Raw genomic sequence first — 25,972 nt, forward strand, 5'->3', positions numbered from 1 at the left:
CCACATTCTCTTTGAGCTACAGGTACAGAGATGCACCCTGAAGGCTCACGACCCCGCCCAGAGGGCCTTGAACAAAGGACAGCTGATTGGACCAATTAAAGTTGGGCGACTGGTAGCCTGAAACAGGGGAACGTAGGGCTGGATGACAAGAAACAGTAGGGGACCCACAGGGAGGTCCCACCTCTCTGGGCACGTGGCTCAAGTCTTTCAAAACAACCCCACAGAGCGGGCCGGCTGGCTCAGCGGGTTAAGTGTCTGCCCTCGGCTCAGGTTGTGGCCCCAGAGCCCTGGGGTCGAGGCCCGCGTCGGGCGCTCTCCCGTTTCCCCTTGCTCACGCTCTCCCTCACTCTCTCAAATAAATAAAATCTTACAAAAAAAGAAAAAAAAAAGCACTCAGAGTGCCTTCCCGAGCCCAGGCACGCTGCAGGTGTCCCGTAGTCCTTCCTCCGATGACATCCTGTCCTGCAGCTCCTGGAGGTGGTGGCAGCCCCGCCCCTCTCTGCACAGCCCAGGAAAGCTCCCCCGGGCCAGGCTGCTTGGTCCAAATCCTGCCTCCATCCCTTTCTCTGGGGCCTTGCGTAAGCTCTGGCTGCCCAAACCTCCAAAGCAGGCCGGCCCCAGCCCCTCGGACCAGCTCCCGTGAGACCCCGGTGCTACTGGGCACCGTACCCCGGCGGCGAGGCCAGAACCACGGAGGAGGCTGGGGGTGAAGGGGGGTACCAGGGTGCGCGTGGTTTACCCTAACTCAAGGGCACTGCACCATACAGGGTTTTCTGTTTGGTTTGGTTGTTTTAAGGTCGGCTCCACGCCTAGTATAGGGCCCGACGTGGGGCTTGAACTCACAACCCTGAGATCAGGACCTGAGGTGAGAGGTGAAGAGTCGGATGCTTAGCGGACAGAGCCAGCCAGCCTGGCGCCCCAGCACCTCAGGGTGTATAAGGTTCATTAGGAGACATGAGCCTGTTTGACACTCCCAGGTCAGTGAGACGGGAACACCCTGCATGTTACCAGGTCACAGCCAATCAGATCCCCTGATTCCCACTTAACCAGGAGTGGCGGGAAGGGGACAAGGGTGCAGTCAGCCGAGTCAGGCCCGGCCGCCCCAGGAGAACCAGAAAACCTCAGCGCTTGCCACAGCAGGTGCTCTGGAAGGAACCTCGTCGACTCTCCCAGCATTCTTCCCGGGCCTGACACTGGTCCTGCGGGAAGCCAGGATCCCTCCTGTGCGGGGACAAGGGAGCGCATCAAAACGCATCTCCTGGAGGCGCGGCGGGCGTCTGAGGACACGCCAGAGGCCCGGGCGTCGGCCCAGCACACGCGAGCCACCAGCTCACTGCCTCCAGGGCTCTGCAAACTGGAGAGGGTACACGCGCCAGGCCACGGTCCGTGGAACCAAGACAGAGGACCTGCAGCCGTCCCCAAAGCCAGAGCGGGCAGGAGGGGCACGTGGCGGGCAGGGCTGGGCCAGGTGAGGCCTTTCTCCCGCAGCCAATGGGCTTCACCAAGGGCCTGGACCTCGAACCCAGAACCTGACTCCGCAGACGACAGAAGCTGCCTGAGCTCTGGGGCCGGGCTGGAGCTGGACCCGACTGGGCCAGCAAGGGGGACACTGCACAGGCTGCGGGGGGGGCCTGGGGCCAGCGCGGGGAGTGACTGCGGCGTCACTCTCCATGGGGGGAACGCAGGGCACCCGGGAGGCGCCGCCCAGCCTCGCCGGGCCCTGGGATGACAGTTTTCTCTTTCTAAGAATAGGGCGGTGCTCCCCTCTCCTCTTTTATTAGATTTAGAATTTAGTCTTCGGGCTCAGACACAAAGGAGCACACGGAACGTGTGGTTCCGTTTCTGGGGTGCTGCCGAACAGCCAAGCTAATCCATGGTGACGGAAGTCAGGCCGGGGCTGCCCCGGCGGGGTGGGGAGGGGGGCTGCAGCGGGCCCCCGGGAATGTTCCGGGAGCTGGAAGTGTTCTGCATCCGGACGGGGGTGGGAGCGAGGCAGACGTGCGTGACTGTCAAAGCGAATCACAGCAGACACTTAGACTGCATTTTACTGTCTGCAAGTTACACCTCCATTTCCCGAAGAAAACGAAAAAAAAAAAGTTAGTGCCTGGACTTGTGACACCATTTCCTGGGACTGTGCAATCTGATTTCCTTGCTATTAAAAACTCACGGTCCGTGGCTGAGAACAGCAGCTGCCTTCTGTTTGCAGAGTCAACGCCAATCACGGCCCGGGCGGCGGCGGCCTCGGCCACAAGGGCCTCCTTTCTTTTCCCTTTGACCTACTTCTCTGATAAGTGACAAGACAGCCAGACTGGGAACAAACGCGCCCCTTATTCCTCGGCCCCGAGCCTCGGCTAATCCACCCAGAGAGACGGATGGACGTGAGGGGCTTTGAGACATCGGCCCAGTTGTCAGTCTGCCCGTCAGACCCGACAGTGACGCCTCTGTTCCCCCACCCCCTACCCCCCACCTCGGCCCCCACATCCCCTCGTCCTTTTGTTTCCTGTCCCCGCGAACATCTGTTAAAACTACTTCTTGGCGAGGTGCGGCAGGCGGACCCGTAAATCACGAAGCCCGAGCCTCCCACCTGCCCCAACACGCAGCCACGGCCTCTGTGGGGAAGGCCACGGTGGAGGGCACAAAATGGGGTGGCAGCCTGCCCCGTCCCCTCCCCCCGGGGCAGGGAAGCCACGTGCCCTGGACACAGCCCCAGCAAGTCACCTGCCCAGGTCATTCAGCCCCGAGCAGGGCACACAGCGCCCAGAAGCCCCTGGCGGGGAGGAATGCGCAGGAACGAAAGTCACAACAGGGGCTCGTTCCACAAGGAGCCGCTGCTGGAGCGAGGAGGGGAGCCGCGGGCTTGCTCGGGTGACGGTGGGAACTCCCAAATAAGGCCCCGCTACTGCTGTTTTTAGCCCGTCCCACATAATTGGAAAAACATGGGGAAAACCAAAGCCAGCTGGGCGCCTCCATTGGCCAGGCTGCTGGGGAGGGCTGGGGGGGGCCGGCGCTGGAGGTCGCATGGTGCGTGGGATCGCAGCCTGGCCCGGGCACCCTCCCCCACTGGCTCTGGGGACAAGAGTCACTCAGGCTCCCAGGGTCTCACCAAGTCCCCCTCCACCGACCCCCAGAGCCGGGGCCCGGGAGGGGGCCACTTGCTCTGCCATCCTTCCCAGTCTCAGAGCCTACAGGACCCCCAGTGGGCCACATCATGAGGGTCTGGGGGACCATGAGACACGGCACCCTGTGGGGAGTGGCTGTCTCCCGCCCACAGGGCCAGAGGACACAAGACACTGCTGATACAAAGCAAGGGAGTCCAGATCTGCCGTCCTGTCTGTGTGGCCCCCACCCAGGCACTGGAAAGCAGCCTCTCCTCTGACCCCCCAGCCGCGGGGCAGGAAGTCTTCCTGCTCGTGCACCTGACAGGTGAGAAGGCCACACTCGGCGCCGGTGCAAACCTCTGCTTCTACCGGGCCGTGTGCGGGCCCTGGGCTGTCACATCCCCTGTTCACTGGGGTCTGAGCATCAACCACCTCAGCCCCTTCCTCGGGGGAAGGCACCAACACCCTGCACAGGGCAGGCTTTCATCTGCTCAAAAGCAGGGAAAAATAGCGCCCGTGCGTATCACGAACGTTTCTTCCGATTTAACTCCACAGCATGAATGGTCAGACGCCCAGAGTGAAAGCCCCAGGAACCCACAAGTCATGCCTGAGGCCACGGCTTCAGGTCCTGAGATGCCACCCGCCGTGCGGAGGGTTCCCCCAAACTGCAACACATCAGCCTGCCTTGGGCAGGTGTCAAGGGCAGACTCAGCCCTCTGCTTCCCACACCCACCCCTTGTCCTGGACGCTCTGACTTGCTGGGGCTGGGCAACCTGGATGTGACGTCAGGCTCCGAGTGATTCGGACACATCCAGACCCCTGCCTCAGACCCCAGTCCCGCCCGGCCCGATGCTGGCCTTCACCCCTGGAAAGGAGCCACGTGCCCAGTGCACTCCAGACACACACCTCATTGGGGCGCCTGGGTGGCTCAGTGGGTTAAAGCCTCTGCCTTTGGCTCAGGTCATGGTCCCAGGGTCCTGGGATCGAGCCCTGCATCGGGCTCTCTGCTCAGCGGGGAGCCTGCTTCCCTTCCTCTCCCTCTGCCTCTCTGCCTACTTGTGATCTCTGTCTGTCAAATAAATAAATAAAATCTTAAAAAAAAAAAAAAAAGACACACACCTCACTCTTCTGCTCGCTTTCCACCGGCTGTGTGAGGAGGGCTCCCCACCCCGCCTGCGCCCCCTCAACCCTCCTCTGGCCGCCACCCAGCCTCATCAGCTGCTTCTGATTTCAAGCATTCGGGGAAGAATTCCTCTCCTGACGCCAAATCAGACTGCCTGCCTGGCTCCAAGTTCAAGTTCAAACTGAAGCGCGGCTCCTATTTGCTGGGAAGCCAGGCCATCCTCCCAAGAATCAGGTACTTTTTGCAAGTGAAGCGACTGGAAGCACAGAGGCTGGGTTAGTTTCCCAAGATCACACAGCCAGGACGTGAGTGCCGGTATCATAAAACAGTAACTAGACATACAAAGCCATCACCTGACTGGAAATTGCTCTAAATTCTGGGTCTCCCTGAGACTGAATTTCCCCAAAACTCTCCAGCGGACTCAGCTACAGAACAAAGCCACGTTCGATGCCGCCAATGTCGCCTCTGACACCTCCCCTTTCAGAAGAGCGGAAGTTGGGACCCTCCATTTCTCCCTTCCAAAGGTCTTTCCTCTAGACCAGGACCTCCTGGCCCTCGGCATACGGTCTCAGTATTCACCCCTACAGGCCCAGACCACACCCATTCCATGGCCCAGGGGGGTCCTCCTGGGCCGACTCTGTATCCCATCCTCCCCATGGCCACCAGGAAGCCCCTCCCCATTGCCGGCAGCGTCCATAAGTTCTGCTCAGTTCCGGCCAGCGAGGGGCCCTGCACCGGGTTCCCGCGCTCTGGGACCTCTGAGCTCCGCTCAGCTCGGGCAATCAGCGGGACTCAGTGTCTGCTTCCTCTGTCTTACCCTTGTGTTGCCAGCTACGCTCTCCAGGCCACTTTCACAACTGCCTGCACAATGTCAGTGGTCAAAATCCATATTCCGTGTGTAATTTACACCCGCCGACAGGCACAACTACCCACGCCCATGCACGCGGGGCGGCCTGGAGGGCCAGGTGAGGAAAGGAAACACCCACAGTGTCTTCATCAAACGTTTTCCTTTAATGTGACATTCTGAGGCCAGGAATAAAACCTGGAGGGCAGGAGATCTGCACCCTAAAACCCGTCTACAGGCGGAGTTGTGAGGTGCTGTAAAATCCCAATACCTAGGCCCCCACTCGCAGCCGTCTCTGACCGTGATTGTCGCCCAAACAGAAGGAAAGCCCCTGAAGGAGAACCCATTCCTCGCTCATGCCCCGATCCCTCTGGATTAAGAAACATGCACAGATATCCCCCACGTTTCCATCCCGAATTTCCAGAAAGCCACCTTGGTGGCAAGCCCTTGCAATGTTCTCAGAAGCTCCTGGATTTCTTCTCAACTCAACCCAAAACTTCTAGGAAACTCTGTTTGTCCCTTCCCACCCCAACTTCTAGTGGCTCCGGGGAAGGAAGCCACAGAGGCCCCACGCAGGGCCCAGAACCAGCCAGTCAATGAGCAGGAAGCACGTGGGGTGGGAACCGCTCTTAGAGAAACACGGAACCCGACCGTCACCCTCGCACACAGAGCAAGAGCCCCAGCCCATCCCTTCTGTGTCCTCTGGGACCTTCCTGCTCCCTGCAGACTGCTGCTGGTTTTAGCCCGTCCCACATAATTGGAAAAACCAGGGGCACACACAGGGCACCTGGAGCAAAAGCAGGACACAACCTCAGCCCCTGGGTCCCCTGAGCTGCTCCGTGTGACCGACTCCTGGACCCACACCCACCCGAGCCAACAAGGACGGCTTTCTTCCTCACGCCTGGCGTTCTCCAACTGAGTGACTTATGAAAGTGCCCTTTTCAGCTGGGAGACGAGACAGCTCTCGCTAGACCAGGGAGGGTGGCCCTGTGCCACTGAGTGCCAGGGGACTCTGCAAGCTGGCCAGGAGTTTGCGGACCGGCCCCCTGCCAGCAGCTGCCCACAGGGACAGGCTGTGGGGCTAATCCACCAGGTCCAGCCCACAGGGGCCAGTGTCAGCTCTTCGCCATACCTTCCAGCCCCCTCCCCGCTGGGCAGCCGCCTCCAGGAAGCCCTCTTACCCCAGCACATCTCCTCTCCTCCGCCCTCTGGACGACCCCCCTCCGTGGACGTTTGCAGGAGGAACAGAATGTCCTCCAAAGGGACTGTAGGCAGTGGTGCCTGGAGAGCAGAGGCCCCAACGGGGAGTCAGAACGTCCCTGCTCCTCTGCCTGGCAAAGAAATCAGCCCTCCCCCAGGGGGTGGGGGGACCCTCAGACGGTGGCGGGGTGGGGGAGGCAAACTTAGGCCCCAGGATGACCCGCCCTACTCCCTCTGGCCCAACGTGCAGACGGATGGACCCCAAGGGTGTGAACGGTGGAAGGGGCTACCACGCTCTGCCCCGATCACACACCCGGCGCCCCGCACAGTGCTTCTGAGTCCCGTCAATACCCTGTGTCCTCCCCCCGCCTCCCCGGGGAGGGCGTGGCCCGTGACCCCCAACGCACAGATGAGGAAGAGAGGCGCGGAGCGACCAGGCCCCAGATACTGTCCACCCCCGGCGACCAAAGGCGGCCCCGGGCAAGCTCCCCAATAAGGCGGGCACTTCTGTGTGACCTACCTTGCCAGGGGGTGGGGGGAAATTGTGCCACCCCTCTCACTCTTTCCCCATATGTCATGTGCACCCCGGCTCCAGACACCCCAGGCGGGCAGAGACGGCAACCACGCCTGCATTCGCCACGCTTGCCCTCCTCCCAGAGCCGACCTCACCTCCCCAGCCAGCACCCCGGCTCGGCGGGGCTCACCCCCAGACGGCAGCGACAGACACCAGATTCTGCTCCCTCCGGTCCGGAGGCCAGGCCCCAGGCTGGCTCTCCCAAGGCAGCACGACTGGGAAATAGCAGAGACACAAGTGAAACAGAAATGCCCAACGGGGAAAGACGGTTCAGTGGACAAACAACTTTCAGACACTGAAACTCGCGTTTTGGAAGCGTATACACCTCCTATAATTAGAAATAATGTCCAGTAAAATGCACAGACGCAAGTGGAAAAGCAGCGGAAAAAGAGTCACGAAAATATGAAGACGACCTCCGGACTGCCCTCGGGTTTCTCCTACACACAAAGCAGGGCTGGCTGCAAAATCGGCAAGGCCACCACCAAACAAAACTGTGGGGCCCCCTGTCCAAAAGTGATTAAGCATTTCAAGTCCGCAACAACAGAGCCTTAAACCAAGCACGGGGCTCTTGTGAACTCGGGGCCCTGAGCGACGGTGCAGACTGGAGCCCTGTGAGGTCAGTCCTGACACCGCCTAGCCCCTGCCTCAGGGCCGCCACACATGCTGTTCCTTCTCACCATTCCTTGCCCTTCCTCCCTGTTAATTGTCTCCAGGGAAGGCCCTTCTCTGACCTTTCATCCCAGTGTCCCCCACCCGCATCTGAGTCCCTCCTTTGTGCGGTTCTCACCCTGACCCGGTCTGAATGGGCTTTATTCATTCGGGCTTTATTCATTCGTGTGGCTGCCGGCTTCCTGTCAGCCCCACCCCCTCTAGCACATTTGCTCTAAGAAGGGCTGGGGGGGGGGGGTCAGTGTCAGTGTCAGTGTCAGTGTCAGTGTCACTGACTGCTTTACTCTCCAAGCCCAGCCCCTAATGGGCCACGGTCATTCCCCATGGATATGGGGGACTCGGTATACTTCACATTTTTCAGATTTGCCGGGATGAACTTTTTAGTTTTTGTGGGTTTTTTAAAGATTTATTTATGTGAGAGAGAGAGAGACTGAGAGAGAGAGAATCTCAAGGAGACACCACAGTGAGCGCAGAGCCCGACGCAGGGCTCGATCCCACGACCCTGAGATCCTGACCTGAGCCGAAACCAAGACCTGGGGGCTCCACCCACTGAGCCACCGGTGGCCCCAAACATTCTGTTTTAGACCCGCGCTCACGGGGCCCCTGGAAGGCTCCATCCACCGGGCGGCTGCCTTCCGCTGGGGTCGTGATCCCAGGATCCTGGGACGGAGCCCGCAGTGGGCTCCTCGCTCAGTGGGCAGCCCGCTTCTCCCTCACCACTGCCTGTGCGCTCTCGCGTGCTCTCTCTCTCTCAAATAAATAAATAAAATCTTAAAAAAAAAAAACGTTACAATAAGTAAATAAATAAACCTGTGCTCAAGTTCTGGTAACACTCCCTCCCCCACTGCCCCCGGGTCCCCAGGGAATCCCCGGCCTCCCTTTCCTTTCCTTCCCACAACGGTGGCTGGCCCAGGGGTGGTCGCTCCCTGACGCCTCTCACTAGCGCTCACCGGCCGGTCCGGGGCCCCCTCCGGGGCCAGCCAGCTGCCCTGGGCCCGGGACATCCCCAGCGACGGCTGCGTCCTAGCCGCAGTTATTTCCAGACGAGCACGCTCGGAAGCTGACACCCGGCAACAGAGAGCCCCAGACAGCGCCCCAGACGAGGAGGTGACGCTTCATGAAAACAGAATCACACAAGCGTCCTCGAAGAGCCAGGGCTGAGACCTCGGGAGGGGAACAAAGAGGCGGACGAACCCGTGAGGCAAAGGAAAACCCGCTGCGTGGGGCGGGCCGGCGGCTGCCCAAAGCTTTCTCCCATCGAGCATGTGCCTCCGGCCCCAATTTCCAGGGGGCGGGCTATGGGGTGTGAAGACCCCATCGAGATGGGATGCAAGGTAAACACGAATCATAAATCCCGTATCAATGCGGATGAAACCACAGTGCCGGGCGCCGGATCGTGGGGCGCCTCCCGGCTCACGGGGTCCTCCCCGACGGACGTCATTCTTCTAGTCCCCACGGTTTCCGTGGGGCAGTTCGCGACAGCGAGCATCTGGGCCACCGTCACGGCGTGCGGACGGCCCCCCGCAAGCTCACCCGACGGACCAGAACCGGAGTCCCCGAGCCCGGTGACAGGCCCGCCAGGCAGAACCCAGAGCAAACCCCGGTCCCAGCGGATGGGAGCCCAGAACGCGTGAAACCCTCACTGCGGCAGGACGGGGCGCTGCCCCGGTGGCCACCCCCGACACCCCCCGTCCCCCACCAGGCCAGCCCTCAGCCGGCGCCCCATCTCACCTGCCTTGCACGTCTTGCCGTTGTCGTGGAGCTGCACACCAGTGGGGCAGGCGCACGTGTAGAAAGGCTCCCTCGGGGACAGCAGGCACAGGTGGGAGCAGCCGCCGTTGTCCTCTGCACACCGCGTGTGGACTGGGGAAGACGGGGCAGAGTGAGGGAAGGCTCGAGCCACAGACCCCACTCCCGCCCCACGCACCAGTCCTGGCGGGGTGTCCTCCCTGCTCTGCCCCTCCCCTCACTCTTCTACAGTCAGAAACCCACTCTTCCTCAGGGCGCCTCAGACAACACCTCCTCCATGAAGGCCACCCTTGGCCTTCCCCAACGGGCTCTCAGGACCTGCAGTATGGACCGGAGGCTCCCGGACCAGAGGCCTGTCTAATCTCGGTGATGGGCTTGGACCCCACAGGATTGGCATATGCACTTGGTGGCCAGGCCTGGATGCTGCTGGCAACCCTTTGCACTCTCCCAAGCCCATCCACATCCAACACCAACCGACCTGAACACTGCCGGCACTTCGTTCTGCCCGGGGCAGGCTGGGGGACGGTACCCTGAAATGCAGACTATGAACCACCCCCGTCAACTGGAGATTTCTGGGGTGGTGTCTCTCCTCTCCCACACGCTGCCTTCCAGGTGTGGACTGCCCCAAGCATGGATGCATTTAAGGACCAAGATGTTCTCACCAAAAAACAATTGCCGAGAACCCCACCTTGCTTTCGGCATTGACAACGGTTGCCCCTTTTGGACCCCTCACTGTTAAGTTCAAAGCGAGAAACTTCTACAGCACCCTGGTCCCCAAGGACCCTGCTGGCTGCCTGTCACCGGAGCCCTGAGCCCACTCGTCACCAACAAGGACCCCAGCCACCACCCTCTGGGGACCCCAGGCTGAGAGCCTCAATTTACAGCAGATCATTCATTGCTGACTACATAACTTCTGGAAAAAAGCAACCTTCCTTGGGAGTCCCTTTGCCACCTGCACAGAGAGGACAGCTGCAGTGGGGGTCCCCACCTGCCGCTGCCCCCCAGCCTAGCCCTGCACTCTGAAAACACCTCCCTCCCCTCTACCAGCACCTCCTCTCTGCCGCTGCTGAGGTCGGCGCCCCCAGCCTGGGGGCCTCAGCCGAGGGAAGCCACCAGCCACCCCCAGCGCCGCACTTACAGTAAGGTTGCCGCTCCGGGCTGAGCACTTGAATGTCCATGGGCGAGTAGAGCGCACTAAGGATCTCCTTCCTCTTCTCTCCGGTCCTCTTGTTACAGGCGTGGATGGAGCGGGTCTGCCAGTCCGTCCAGTACAGAGTGTCCCCGGAGAGCGTCAGGGCAAAGGGGTGCGTCAGGCTGCCCTCCACCACCTTCTGCCTGCAGGGGCGTGCGGGCAGGGCGAGGAGCCATCAGAAGATTCCCCTCAGCCCCACACACTCCCAGCCGGTCATGTGGACCCACTCACGGTAGGACACAGGGGGGCAGGCATCCTGGGAACCGTCCCGGTGCGTGTGGGGCACTTCCCAGACGCCGCCCTCCCAGAGACACGGGCCTCCCCTCCGGACCTGTTTCTAGAACAGTGGCTGGTGGCAAAGTGCTCCCCAGGGAAAAAAGGAGGAAGAAAAACGGCAAGGGGGAGGCCGCAGCCGACGGGGCAACGAGCTGGAGACCAGCGTGCCTGCTTTGCCCTGATGTTTCGACAGCTTACAAATTGGACCAAATGCGCCTGCTCGTTGCTGTAATTTATAGGATCAGGATACACTGAATTTGATAACAATGCAAGGGAAAGCAGCTCTCTTCTATGTATTTATAATGTTCAGCAAACGAGAACTAGTTTTTAACGAGATTATGGATGCTGGTAATGATTCAGAATTTGACACCTGGTAGCGTGGGTGATTATCCAGTTTAATGACCCTCCCTGCCTCCAGGCTCCTTGGTGGGGGACAGCTGCAGGGGGCTGGTCCCCAGCACCACCACCACCACCACCCCCCCGCCGCCCCCCGCCCCTGGCACCGCACTGTGGAGACAGCAACACGTACAAGGTGTTACTAAACAACTTAAAGCCACATTCCCTGCTCTTTCCAGATCTGACCCAATGCTGCCCCCTTTTTGTCTTCTTGACATCACCTTTTAAGATCTTTTTTTTTCAAGATTTTATTTATTTGAGAGAGAGACAGTGAGAGAGAGCACAAGAGGGGACAAGGTGAGAGGGAGAAGCAGACTCCACACAGAGCCGGGGGCCCGATGCGGGACTCTATCCCAGGACTCCAGGACCATGACCTGAGCCGAAAGCAGGCACCCAACCAACTGCCACCCAGCTGCCCACCTTTAAAGATTTTTATGTATTTGTCAGAGAGACAGCACATGCAGGGGGGGCATCAGGCAGAGGGAGAAGCAGGCTCCCCACTGAGCAGGGAGCCCCACGTGGGACTCCATTCCAGGACTCCAGGACCATGACCTGAGCCAAAGGCAGACACTTAACTGACTGAAACACCCAGGCATCCCCTTGATGCTACTTTTTAAAATAAACTATTGAGAGAAATGCACGTAACACAGAATTAACCATTTTGTTAAGTGAATAATTTTGTGCTATGCAGCATGCTTAGGATGTTATTCAACTACAGCCTCCATCTACTTCCCAACCATTCCCATTAACCTCAGGAGAACCCCGAGCCCACTCAGCTGTTACCCCTCATATCCCCTCCACCCCAGTCCCACTATCACTATCACCATCACCATCGTCACCATCATTGTCACCATAATCATCACCATCACCACCAACATTGTCACCACCACCACCATCACCATCATCACCATAATCACCATCATTGTTACCATAATCATCATCACCATCACCACCATCATCACCATCACTATCACCATCATCACCATCATCGTCACCATAATCATCATCACCATCACCATCATTGTCACCATAGTCGCCATCATCACCATCACCACCATCATCACCACCATTGTCACCATCACCATCATCACCAAATCGTCACCATCATCACCACCATCACTGCATCACCACCATCACCATCGTTACCATCATCACCACCATTGTCACCATCATCACCATCATCACCAACATCGTCACCATCACCACCATCACTGCATCACCACCATCACCATCGTTACCATCATCACCACCATTGTCAACATCATCACCGCCATCACCACCATCATCGTCACCATCACCACCACCATCACCATCATCATCTTCACCACCATCACCGCCATCACCACCATCACCATTATCACCACCACCACCCTTATCATGTCTTAAGTGCCACCACCATCCTTGCTGTCCTGTCACGATCCCTCCACCAGGCACCCCCAGACTGCAGCCTTTCCAGCCTCCAACACTCCCTTCACAACCGCCAGGATCCCTCAGCTTCCCAACGACCACATCTCCCCAGGCTGCCACACTTTCCAAGTCTCCACCCAGGCCCCAGGCCAGTCTGTGCTCACAGAGACAATGGGATAGAATGTTTCAAACCAGCTGGGCATGGTCAGCAGAGGTCAAGGAGGAACTGAGGCCTCCTGCCAACAGCCGTCATTTGACTCAGTCAAGCCTTCGGATGACCACAGCCCCTGCCAGGAGCTTGACTATAACCACAGGGCACACTCTGAGCTAAGTCAGCTAAACCACTCCTAATTCCTGATACCCTCTCCCCGCAAAAAAAACCCCTGTTTGCTGATTTAGGTGGCCAAGTTTGGGGGTATTTTGTTACACAGCAACAGATAAACTACTACGCAGGCCCAGATAAAACGTGGCAAACCTGCTAACGCCCTCAGATCTGTCAGCCTCATCATCTGCCTGTGTGTGCAGAGATCCAGCCGAGTCCTCCCCATGCTACGTGACTGCAGCCCACGACACCGGCACCCACTAACTCCCTGCCTGGTTCAGGAGCTCCACTGGGGGCAGGAGCAGGGTCTGTCCTCCCAGGAGGATTCCCCAAGACCAGGCACAAATTCAATAAATGAAAGGAAACAAAGCCCTGTGCACAGAAGGGATGTCCCTGTGGTTACAGCATGACGACGTAGACGGCTGTTAAGCTAAGCTAACCAGAAAGCTCTACAAGCAATTACCTAACGAGTGAAAAACCCTTCACAGCTACTCATTTAACTCATTTTACGGAGCAAGTATTAGGCGTGAGGCCCTCTGGCAAGACTGCGGAAGGCAGTGAACCCCAAGACCAGCCCTGCTCCTGCCCTCAGGGCGCGTACTTGGTGACAGGAGGAAGGGGGTGCAGTCTACTCTCTACATCCCTGTCGGACCCCTAGGCTTTAGGTCCACAACCCCTTCTCCACCATTCTGAAACCCTAAACAACTTTGAAAACGGCAAGACTTCTGTAACTCGTTTGCTGCAAAACCCGTGTGTGGATGTGGGGCTGTTTTTCGTCTTCCGACCGCGCTCAGAATGACTATTCTGTGTTTTGCCGCGGACACAGTCACATGGCGGATGGCAGGTGCCCCCCCAGACCTCGCTCGCGGTGGAGTCTGACGACCTGTGTGCACTCGACCACTGTGTCAAGTTCTGAAGAGTCCAGAACTCCTCGGGCCCCCAGGGTTTCAGATACGAGACCCCGGGTCTGAGTTAAGAAGGGTCACCTGCCAACACCCAGCCTGGACCTTGGTGGGGGGCTGGGGAGCACAGGGCAAAGTGGGGACCCCCGCGCGGGCGGGCGCTTACCGGAACGAGCCATCCAGGTTGGCACGGTGGATGAAGCTGAGCTTGGCGTCGGCCCAGTACAGCTTCTGCTCCTCCAAGTCGATGGTCAGCCCGTTGGGCCAGTAGATGTCGGAGTCCACGATGATTTTCCGGGTACTGCCGTCCATTCCCGCCCGCTCGATTCGAGGTGTCTCGCCCCAGTCTGTCCAGTACATGTACCTAACGAGGGGGCAGAGCATGAGCAGAGAAAGCTTGCCCGGGGCTGCTTTGTGTCTGTCTTCTGTCTACACGAGTGCAAACGTGTTAGACGGAGACTGAGAATTCGTCCCCGAATCTCGCCCACTAGAGGTAACCAGTGCTTAGGGGCTGGGCTAGTCTCCCTTCCGATTTGTCTCCTAAGCAGTTAGGAACATATTAATTCTTAAACCAAGTTGGCAAACCAAAATACACTATTCCAACTTGTCCTCGGCGATCCCCTCTGAGTACCCTCTCTTTCTGCTAATAGAAACCTCCTTGTTCTCTTAATGGCGATAGGATATCGTAAATTACTTACGTGACGCCACGTCTGACGTTCGAGTTCTTTCTGATTTTTTTGCTACTACGAAAATGCTGCAAATGAACTGCTAAAGCCAATTAAAAATATGTAGGGTGGGATAGTGTTCGGCACATTAAAAAAATGAGCCATTAAGCTAGGGAGGAATCTTAGATGTTTATTACTCAGAGAAAGAGCCATTCTGAAAGGGTTATGTACGGTGACTCCAACCACAGGACATTCTGGAAAAGGCAGAACTACAGAGACTAGAAAAAGATGAGGGGCTGCCCAGGGGTTTTATTTAACAACAGCAAAAAAAAAATGGAGTCTATTAAAAAAACCCCACACAGGTGGGCATGACTGCAGTTCTGCCCGGAGGGGCTTGTGGGTGATTCACCACTGCCCATCCACACCCTCCAGCCTCCAGGAAGGGACAGGCCCCTCACATCCACGAGAAGCCACCCCTCCTCCTGAAAGGCTTCCTTGTGTGACAGCCCACCAAGTAAGTGGACACGACGTGCGGTGACACCAGGCATCTGGGGTGACAGGTTCAAACCCCGCCAGCACCCAGAGAACACGTCTAGCTCTCCGGGGAGGCGAAAACCCAGCGTGTTCCTCGAAGCTGGGCTTGGGTTCCTGGGGGCAGCTGAGAAGAACGACACCTGCCTGGAGGACACGGGCCCCTCAGGTTCCGGTCGGACGCGGATGAGCCACGCGACACGCGGGTGGCAGACCTGCTTTATTTGGTCCACCCGTGTCTCCCTGCTGACAAGGAGGACAGTGTCCAGTTTCCCTTGAAGAAGCCCTGCTCCCACGAGTGGTGTTTCCCCATGGGGCAGTCTCCCCCCACTGCCCTCCTCGCAGGGTGGGTGGGCATGGGTGGGTCGTGGCTAATCAGCAAATCCCATAACCCTTGGCCTCAGGGACTGCTTTAAAGACCGGCAGCTCATCCACACCGGCCACCGGGAGTCCACCTGGAACCCTGACCTGGGAAGGCAGGGAGCTCCCCGCCCCACTTGTGCCACCCGTGGGAGGCCTTCGGGTAGTGCAAATCCAGCGGGGGGAGACCCTGCACTGTCCCTTCTCGGGCATTCTGGTTTCCGGTCCACAGACCCTCTCTTCGCTTCGAGCTGCTTCTCTCCGACTTAGCAAGTCCCCCACCGCTATGGGCTCTACTTCTTCCCAGGTGGGATCTCCTCCCCTCTCAGCAAATTCTGAGCCGCTGATGTGGGCCAGGGGCCGGCGCACTCGCCAGGGGCATGGGGACAACAAGCCCCACCCTGCCTCTCAGGGGTGCTCGTCCAGTGGGCCCCTGTGGCCATGGGAGGTGTGAGTGCCGGAAGGGCCACCCCATGGATGAGGCCATACAGCCTTCCCAGGGGGGTGTCATTCTGAGCCGATGCCAGGACGATCTGCTAGAGGAGCTGTGACAGGTCCCTGAGCCACGCCAAAGGCAGCCTCCTGCCCACGTGCCAGCAAGGTTCCTGTCACCGAGCTCCCCTGCTCTCCAGCCCAAGTGGGGACAGACAGGAGAAGAAAGCGCCCCGCACGCAGAACTCTTCTCCCACGGGCCTCTCTTGCACTCTCTCCTCTGCAGCTAGTGAGCACTTGGCTAACACAGGGGGAGCGGGAATCGCTCTTCCCACTGGACAGATGGGAAAACTGAGGCTCCGGAAGGCGGACCTGCCCCAGGCACGTGCCGGCGGCTCCGGGAGCACTGCATGGCTCTCTGAGTGAGGCCAGGGCCTGGCCGTCGGGGGACTGTCCCCTGGGCCAGCAGGCCCAGGGCGTTGGCGTGCTTTTCCCAGCGGCCCCGGGCGGGCAGGTGCTGTCCGCCAGCTCAGCAAAGGCTCCCGCCGACCTGCTGCGGGCGCCCTTCTTCCCAGCGCCTGTCCCGCCCCCCAGCAGCCTGGAAGGAGCCAGCCGTCCCGCCATGCACCGAGAAGGTATCAGGAGAATCGATCTCAGAGCCATCGGCTCGTAACCTCCCTAGATGCTGTCCTGCAGCCGGCGAGAAAGGGCGGAAAATGTGAAGGCTCTGGACCCCTGCAAGGAGCATAATTCAAATTCCTTCCCCCGGGTTTCATAACAGAGGCCCGCTGGTTTCCTTAAATGGGGAATTTGCGAGCCACTCCGTTCCCAGAGACTCGCTGGCGTGGATGTGCTTTTGTAAAATCCTGAACGCTGCCGGGGGCCCAGCCCGGTTCCACGGGGGAAACCCACTTCCGAAGGAAGGCACGGCTGCCTGCTCTTTGTGCGGTCGGTCGTGGGTCGGTCGTGGGTCGGTCGCGGGTCGGTCGCGGGTCGCGGCTGTGTGTTATTTTAGGGAAGGACCATTTTGCATTTTAAAGAAGGGGTTGGGTTTCAGCCTGGCTTTAACTTGAGACCGGAGCGACTGCAGCCCCTCGCTGGCTGATACCGGCCTGGGCCTCCCCTCAAAGCGCTGGGCTGGTGTCTCTCCGGCTCCCGGTACTGGGCTCCTGGTACTTGGGGCCCGAGGGCCCTCCCCAGGGCTGGCTCTGCTGCCCCAGGGGCCCCTGACCCTGGGGAGGGTGGTGGCTTCCCTTAACCCTGTCTGGATGCTTACTTTGCTACCTGTGCCCAAGGGGACAGAACGGGCATCTCAAACCCTCACCACAGGGGAAGTGTGAGGGGAACGCCAGTTGGGGAGTCCTTCCCAGGGCATCAACACCAAAGTCAACTTTGCCCCAGGGGCTGGGGTGTTGGAGAGAATTCAGAGGCAAGATCAGAAAGGATTTCAAACATTTAGTAAGAAAAGCCTGAGCTAGAGAATGACTGACTCCCAGTGATGGTACAAGTGAGGCCAGCCTGGACATGAACATGGAGAAGATAGCTCCCCACCAAGCGCCAAGCACCTCCCACCAAGCACCGAGCACCTCTCCACCAAGCGCCGAGCACCTCCCCACCAAGCCCCGAGCACCTCCCCACCAAGCCCCGAGCACCTCCCCAACCAGGAACCCAGAGCCTCCCCACTGAGCACAAGCCCCTCCCAACCAACCAATGGTTGATCACAAGGGAGAGGTCATGAGGAAGAAAGGTCACGAGGAAGAAAGAAGACACATGGGCATGGACACGGAGACTGTATCTGGGGTGGTGAGCGAGGGGCATCTTTAGTATTTCAACAACTAAGACTCACTGAAGCCGCTAACTGTTCTTGGCGTTTCCTGCATGACACGGGACACGGTCCCACCCTGTACAGATGGGGACACTGAGGCACAGGACAGCAGTGCGTGGCCCTTGCTTCTTGCCTTTGTCTCTAACCCACATGCAAAGAACCAGCAAACCTGTGTGATTCTGATCCCGAATCTGGCCACTTCTCACCCACAGCCCACTAGCTTCCTGATCCACTCCCCTACCTTATATCACCAGATCATGGTGATAACTGCAAACGACCCCCGGCTCCCACCCCAAAGTCCACCCTCACTCCAACGACCAGAGGGACCCCCCCCAGCAACTCTTCTACTCTAAACAGGACCTACCCTTTCCCCTGCTCTGTGTCCTCCATTCTCCCCTTCACTTCACTACAGCCCCACCAACAGGCCAAGCCTCCTCCTACCCCAGGGCCTTTGCACTGGCCACTTACACTGCCTAGAATATTCATCCCCTGGATGGCCACATGGCTCTCACTCTCATCTGCTTTAGGTCTTTGCTCAAATATCACCCACAGATGTTCTTAGTCTCCTAACCTATGACAGGAAGCCCCTTGCCTCACCCTCTTTGTCCTCAGGCCCCGCGTTACTCTCCTCCGTGGCACACATCCCTCTGGGACGTACTATCTGCTTATGGTCTTCTCCCTCCAGTGCATTGCAAGGGCCTCGAGGTGGCACCCCTCAGCCTCTCCTATCACTGACAATGTCCCCTCTTAGCCGAATGACTCAGCCCATGCCAGCCACCACCTCCTGAAGGGTGGTCGGATTCCAGGAGTCCTGGGGTCGCCCCGCAGTACGGGAGAGGTCAGAGATAGGGAACATCCTGGAAGGTCCGCCTGGCCCCTGGCAGCTCAGCCTGCGTGGAAGTGGGGGCAAGAGGGGCCTAAGGGAAGTCACTATCGAGTTTGGCCCCCAGCTGGGGCTGGGGGGCTCCTCTGGGGTAGACGCACCAGGCCTGTCTGGTCTGACTCCCGGGCGATAAACCCCAGACCATCCCTGACCTCGTGTGTGTGCGCATGGAGGACACGAGAGCCGGGGGTGGGGTGCGTTTGCTAAGTCCGCACACTGTCAGGCGGGGTACTCGCCCGCCACAGCACCCCTTCCCCTGTTCCCCCAGCCTCGGCGAGACAGGCCTCCACCTCCTGGCCCCTGTTCCACCCACCTGGGGCGGGCTGACCAGGAAGAGAAGGCACCGCCAGGACCGGGGCAAGCAGGTGGCATCGGGAGCAGAACCCAGGGGTCCTACTATGTTCCTGTTCAAGACGTCAGGGAGCCATCCACTCTGACCACCGAACCAGCAGAGAGCCAGACACACACTGGCGTGGGTCGGCTGCCGCCACCAGGTAGCCGGACACCTGCCGCCCAGGTAAGGCTGTGTCACTCCCAGGCTGTGGGAGAGGAGACTGAGGGCAGAGGGGTGACAGAGCAAACTGCTCCCACTCGGAAAAGTCTAGAATGGGCCCGGCCAGGGTGGGCCGTGCCCCTCGGCCACCTCCCCATGATCTGTCTTCAAACCCCAGGATGTTCCTAGCTTTACTGCCACTCCCACGGTCCCACCTGGAACCCAGGGCTGGGCCCTGGGCCTTCATGGGTCACAGTGAGCTCAGCTCGATGGGGGAGCAGAGGAGAGCAGAGGGCTTCCGGAAGAGGCCAGAGAGACAATCCGCCCGGCCAGTTCCACTTCCGGACGAGGACCTTCACCTTTTATACCGTTTTCAGCAAACGCCGTTAGAAAGGTGTGGAAGGCGCAGATTCAACCTGCGGGAGGGTCTGACCGCCTCGGACGCCATCACACACACAACAGAGACCTGGTGATTCACGTCGGGAGCCTTGGACGCCACAGGTTTCAAACAGAGACCGAAGCATGGCCTTTCAAGGGGAAATGGTTCCCAAAAACAGGCTCCAAAAGGCAAACTCCTTTCAAGATGGCCAGGTTTTCTCTGAAAAAGCTGCTTGGGCTCAAGTCAATTCAAGAGGGAAACAAGAGCCCCCCGGGCCCCCCCGCCAAAGAGAAAGGCGGCTGGGCTTACCCGTGAGCGGGGTCCAAGGCGATGGCCCGTGGCTGGTCGAGGTCCTGCCAGAAGAGGACCTTCCGCGACGTCCCGTTGAGGTCGGCCACCTCGATGCGGTTGGTCTCCGAGTCCGTCCAGTACAGCTTCTTGCCGACCCAGTCGCAGGCCAGGCCGTCGGGGGACACCAGGCCGGAGATGACCACGTTCTGCACGGCGACCCCCGTCTGGTTCAGGTAGGTCTGTTTGATGGCCTCCTCGCTCACGTCCGTCCAGTACACGGCTCCCTTGGAGAACTGGAAGTCCACGGCGGCCGCGTCCTCCAGGCCGCTGACCACGATGGTGGACTCCAGCTTGACTCCGCCGGCGTCCACCAGCCGCACGTCCCGGCGGTTGGCGAACAGCAGGAGAGGCGAGGCTGTGGGGGCGCGGGGAAGCGATCAGTGAGGACCGGGCCCAAGTTGGGGGTCCCACGGCCCGGCATAGGGGGCCACGGGCCCCGAGAGCTCCTGGCCCCCACCCCCGCACCCCGGCCCCTCTGCTCCTTCCTCCCGCTCCCCTCGGCGCGTGGGCAGGCAGTCCCAGGGGACTCTTCCTGCCACGCCTGCCCCCTCACGCCAGGATGCCACGGCCAGGCCACCCGGCGCCTCTAGGGGCTCCAGAGAAGTCGCATCAGCCTGATGCAAGAGAGGGGGACATCGGGGCACAGTCCTGGCCGGGCCTCGGGATTCCCTTACAGTTCCTGGACCCGTTGTCCCAACCCAGGCCCCTTCCTGGCACTGTGACCTCGGTTTCCCACTCCAGAGTGCCACCCCTCAGCTCATACCCCTTCGACAGCACCCTGTGCCGCGGCGGGGCTGAGAGGCTGCCACGGCCACCGCCGGGCTCCAACCCGGGCCACGCCCCCTGAGGACATGGGGGACATAAGGAGAGCTGGAGGTCAGGACCCCCTTGGGGCTCTACCACTGCCACCAGCACCTGGCACCACGACGTCACAAGGCAGGGAGGGACACTTGTAAAGATCAGGCAGGGGCGGTACAGCTACATGTGAGCCGGGCATCCCGACCTCCTGCGAGGAGATGGCCACAAAGGACGTCTGTCCCTGGATCTCCCCGCCCCTCCCTGCCCCAAGCAGACGCAGACAGAGAGGAAAGAAGCTGCATCGTCACAGGCCGCCGGGTCCCTGCAGGTCATCCATGACACGCAGAGCCGTGCAGGCTCCCCTGCAAGCGTCCTGGGGACCCCGTGAGGGGCCTGGGCTGCGGAGGGCGTCGCGTGCACTCTGTGGATGGGGAAGAGGAGACCCGGAGGGGTGCCCGCACAGCCAAGTTCAACAGCACACTCAAGGCCTCTGCACACTGGACCACTTGTGCGCTGGGCGCGTGGGTGCGTTTGGTCTGCAAACATACATCACTTTTCTGTGTGTATTTACTTCACTAAAAAGTTTTTAATCATTAAGAAATGGGACTTTTCCTGTTTTCCCAGCTTCTCACAGGACTCGCTCCCAGCACACCACGGGTCCACCTGCCCGGGGCTGGCACACAGCAGGAGCCCTGCTCATCCGGTTCCCGCGCCCCACCCGCCTCCCGCACCCCCAGCTTAAGGAGGTCCGTCACCTCTGCCCTGGGAGAGGTGGGAAGGAAAAGGGGGACTGTCCAGAAGGGTGTCGGTCCCCACCCCCAGCTAGAAGCCCCAGGGAGTGAAGAGGGACGCCCACCGCCGACGGCCCGGCCAGAGGCTGGGCGCCATCTGAGACTCGGGAGCCGGCCAGCCCTAGAGCACAGTGGGGGGACGGAGAGGATGCCCAGCCTGGGGAGGGTCCAAAACCTCCAGAGGAAGAATCCGTGAGAACCAGAGGCAGGGGGGCCTTCACTGCAAACAGGGTCATATGTGGGGTCTGGAGGATACAGCGACACAGGCGGGCAAAGCCACCACCAACAGAGACCCCCCACGGCACACCCAGGGTGGCGGGACGGGCCTGGAGCACATTCCCATTCACCATTGTCTTGCTGTTCCCGGTCACCCAGAGCAAGGGTCACCAGCCATCCCGTTCCGCCAGCGAGGTTTACGGCGCCCAGACCCCTGAGGTTCCCCGTGGCCAAGTTCCCTGGCTCGTCCCCAGTCACCCAGCCAAGGCATGACCTGCCCGGGTAGGCAGAGCTGAAATTCCACACTGTGATTCTCCACCTTCTGAGGGCCACGGGGCTCTCGGATAAACGGATCCTCTCCCCAGACCCAGACCCTACACAGGTGCACACACAGTGCTCTCACCAAGACCTCATGACGTCCTCCTACCAGGGAGGACCCAGCTCCGGCCCGACGACCCCTTGCTAAAGCGAGCAGAGGCCAGGGGTAGCTGCTGACTTCTAGAAGTTAGCATCTGTCCCAGGAGGGAGCAAGCTCCCCACGGCCACAAGTATTCAAGCACTAGTAGGGGACTACAGGGGAGGGGCTGCAGGGGAGACGCACCAGGTGCGAGCATCATCAGGGCGCCCGCCCCACAGACAAGCAGTCTCCCATCGGCTGCTCTCCAGCGGGCAGGGGAAGCACTACGGAAGAGGTACCCCAGGGGTGGGCAGCGAGTGGCCAGAAACCCGAAACACCCTGCCCAGCAGGAGAGGAGCCTGGGCTGGGGAGATGGAGGGGGAGGGAGGAAGGGAGCCCCTGGAAGCTGCCCCAGGCGCAAGAAATCCTAGCTCTGCTCTGTACTTTCTCCCCAAACTGGAAAGACCACATTTTCACCACGGTTTACACTCTGGGCAGTTCAGGTGCACCCTTCAAAGGCCACAGAAGGGGGGTGTTCAATTTCTTGTGCTTTTCCCAAAGTGAGGCTCTCGGGGAGGGGGAGCCACCCTGGAGAGCCAGGAGTGGGTGGGTGGGCAGTGGGTGAGGTTCCGTGCAGCCCGGGCGGGTGTGGCCCCACCAGGCAGGCTTTTGCCAGAAGGAGCAGCTCCTGCTTCTGGGATGTTTAGAAAGCATGGCACGCTCCACTCCCGACTCCCCAGAGGCACGCGCCTCACCCCAGTCCCGCGGGTGAGAGCACCCACTCTCCTGGTGGCCTGCGCAGGGCCTGGGGAACCCTGGCCAATGTGGCCCTCCCAATGGGAGATACGGCATCCTGGGGGCCGTTCTATCCCACCGGTGGAGAGACGCCGGGGCAGGACGGCCAGGAGCCAGCCTGCCATGCGGATGATGGTGGGAGCAGGGCCAGACGGAAGAGAAGAGAGCAGAGCAGAAGGGAGAGGAAGCTCTCAAGACAGCAGTCAGGACGGGTGGCGCTCTGCACTGAGACCGGGACAGAGCCGGCCAGGAGAGTGGGGGCAGAGGGCCATGACGCACCATCGGCAACACGCAGAACCCACCTCCATGTCCTACGTCACAACGGGGAAACAGACAATAAGCAATAAATACAGTAAATAGGCCAGGTTAGTTCCTTGAAACATCAACGGGTGGTTTGGAAAAACAGAGCAGGGTAAGGGGTCTGGGAGTGGCGGCTGTCACTTCCCGTAAGATGGTCAGGACAGTTGCCCTAAGAAAGTGACAATGGGGCAAAGATGTGAAAGGGTGAGGGAAGGTGGAAGGGAAGGCATCACCAGCAGAGGGAATGGCCAGTGCAAAGGTCCTGGGGTGAAGCATGTGGGAGGAACAGATGCTGGTCCTACGTGCTCCTTCCCTGTGCACCCATATGCCCAAGACCCTCTCATCTCCCTGGGATGAGGTCACTACAGCTCTGGGAAAGGCAACCTGACCTACCCCAGGTCACTCCACCCAGGGACGATTTGTTGACTCAGAGCCTGAGCTTCTGGGCGGTGAGAAGGAATCACGGGAAGAAAGAGTGCGACACAAGACGGAAGAGTTGGGGGGGAGGATGGACCGAGACCAGGAGCCACTGGGCTGGGCCACCTCCTAGCTTTGGAACCCACACGGGTCACTGGGAAAAATCACACTGTCACCGGGAGGCCACAGACGCCAGGAAAAACCCTTTTGGAAAACACAGTAGCAACTGGTATCAAGGACCACGAAAACCCTAACCCTCCCCCCGGGGGGCACCCTTGCAGGAATCACCCCCGGGAGCACCAGAGGGAGGAGGACTGTCCTGACTGCAGTACTGGCTGCTGCCCTATTTATAACCAAAAACAAACAAAATATCTCCAAAGTCGGGGGTAACCAGACTGTCCGCTCAGCACAAAATCACATCCACAGAACCATAGGAAAGTGGCTGCAGTGACATTGGAGAAGGGGCACGATAACGTGTTGGGTCACAACGCACCCACCGGCCTGACTTCAAGCCCGGATCTGTACTCGCACAGTTAATGCCAACGCGCTGGGTGGGAACGAAGACTGAATGGGACGCCAGGGAAGGCGACCTTGCCGGGTCTCTGGGTGGACAGACTTGTCCTGTGTTCGCCCTGAATTCCGTTTATGTTGCTACAACGTCATCTGTGCCAATGTATTTTTCAGGACCCAAAACTGAAGGGCCGACAGACCGGGTCCACGCTCGGAGTGTGAGCCCCGGAGCCAGCCCGGGGCGACCGCCCAGACCTGCCCTCTCAGACGGCAATGTCTGGTCTGAAATGGGGGTGACCGTGGTACCTCCACTTCAGAGACTGTGGGGCGTGACCCGGGCGAGTCACCCAAAGGTCCGGCCCAGAAGCGGCACATCTGAAACGTTCAGTGGACAGCAGCCGGGGCGGGCAGTAATTACTTCCTCCGTCCAACCCCGGGCCGGCCCTGCTCCACAAGAATGTGCGTGGACGCGGACTCCGGGGGCCTGGCCTCTCGCCATGAGATTGGGGGCAAAACTTCGGAGGCAGGAAATGAGATCCACTCTCAAAAGGCACCCCCGCGCCCCAAGCAGCCTGACTCCCCCTGCAAAATTCTCCCTTGGTTTAACCAGGCGCAGATGACCCTTTCCGTGACCCTGGATGTCCACGGCCCCTTCTTGCCACGACCCTCAGGACACCCCATAAAGTCCTGTGGGTTCTCTGCACCTCCCTGGTGGGGGGCTGGGAGGAGGCCCTCCCACCTGTCTGCAGGCGGTCGGATGTTCCCAGCCCCCCTCGGCAGAGCAGCGTCGAACAAAGGCCGGCTCCTTCTCCCTCCTCCCTTGGGGACCAGGACCTGTGACCAATTCCCAGTCCCCACCGCAGTAAGATCGGGAGTCGGAAAACCCAGCGCCGGCCACCGCACGCTACCCCGTGTAAGCATATCCAGTATTTATATATAGAATTCATAGCAGATGTCTGGCCGTCATTCCAATGGCTGTATTTTACACCGTTCACATGGTTACACTGAACACAGCCCGCTCAAGGTAACCCAATCCTCTGCGACTCCACCAAAGAAGCAACAGTTTTAGTCCTTGCCTCCCTGATACCCGGCGAGCACTGTATCGCTCACCGGAGCAGCGAGGCCCGGGCACCAGCTGTGGCAGGGGCGGGGGCTTTCATCCCACACCCGCCCTCGAGGGAGGGAAAACTACGTGAGGCCACACTCAAGGAGCCTGTGTCAGTTGGGCAGGACACGCGCTGCGCACACAGTTAACTTAAACAAGAAGAAATGGCAGGTGAGTGCCACAGACGGGAAGTACCCGGAGCCTGAAGGACAGCGAACCTCTGGCTGGACCTGGTGGGCTTCCTGGAGGAAGTGAGACCAGAGCCTTGAAGGATGAATAAGACTGTTACTGCCGAGCGTGCCCAGGCTCAAGACCAAGACCCATCCTTGCCCTCAAGGTAACTTTACTCAAGACGGCCTGCATGGCTTACAGGCAACTTGCCCGACACCTGACAGCTCTGGGGGCCTCCTAGCAGTTTCTCGAACGGGGTACGGACACTACCCGCCTGCACACCCCATCCCCAGCGGCAGGAGCTCCAGCACGCCTCTCCTGCTCGTGCCACACCTCCAGCTACACCTGGGTCCTCTCCCGCCTTCCCTCTGCTCTGCTCTCACCCTCCTGTCCAGCCCTGAACCAGACCCACGCGCCCCACACGGGGCAGAGCCAGCCCCTCCGGATTCCTCCCCAGCACATCCTGGCTGTCTCGGGCCTGCTACGGCCCACTACACGCTTTTACAACCGGCCCCCCGAATTGCATGCGCTCTGCTGGGAGGTTTCATGAAATCTTACAGGGTTCTCAGTACGAAAAGGCAAGAAAAGTCAATGCACAGCCGGTGGGAAGAAAGACACACAAGGATGCTTACCGCACTGCTGTCTCGGAGCGAAGGCCTGGCTTCGGGGGGCGCATCGTCGCCGTGGGAGGGGGGTGGAAGGGACGCTTGCACGACTGCGTGACCGTACTCCATGCCACGGGGCCGGACGCTTTTACGCGGTGAAGATGCTAAATTTTATGTGCTGTGTGTTTTAACACAA

The 25,972-nt window shown here is 59.7% G+C and overlaps 1 protein-coding gene across 1 annotated transcript in view; it reads right to left on the reverse strand.

The window, feature by feature from the left end:
- Positions 1-25,972, reverse strand: part of LRP5 (LDL receptor related protein 5) — a 98,859-nt gene that overhangs the window by 51,850 nt on the left and 21,037 nt on the right. The window contains exons 2-5 of the mRNA XM_080814892.1: positions 19,630-20,026; positions 13,919-14,116; positions 10,396-10,592; positions 9,240-9,371 (exon numbers count right to left, since the gene is read on the reverse strand). Coding sequence (XP_080671018.1) covers positions 9,240-9,371; positions 10,396-10,592; positions 13,919-14,116; positions 19,630-20,026 — 924 coding nt within the window. The remainder of the gene's footprint in view (positions 1-9,239; positions 9,372-10,395; positions 10,593-13,918; positions 14,117-19,629; positions 20,027-25,972) is intronic.

This window comes from Martes martes (assembly GCF_963455335.1).
Source record: "Martes martes genome assembly, chromosome: 10".
Classification (NCBI taxonomy): domain Eukaryota; kingdom Metazoa; phylum Chordata; class Mammalia; order Carnivora; family Mustelidae; genus Martes; species Martes martes.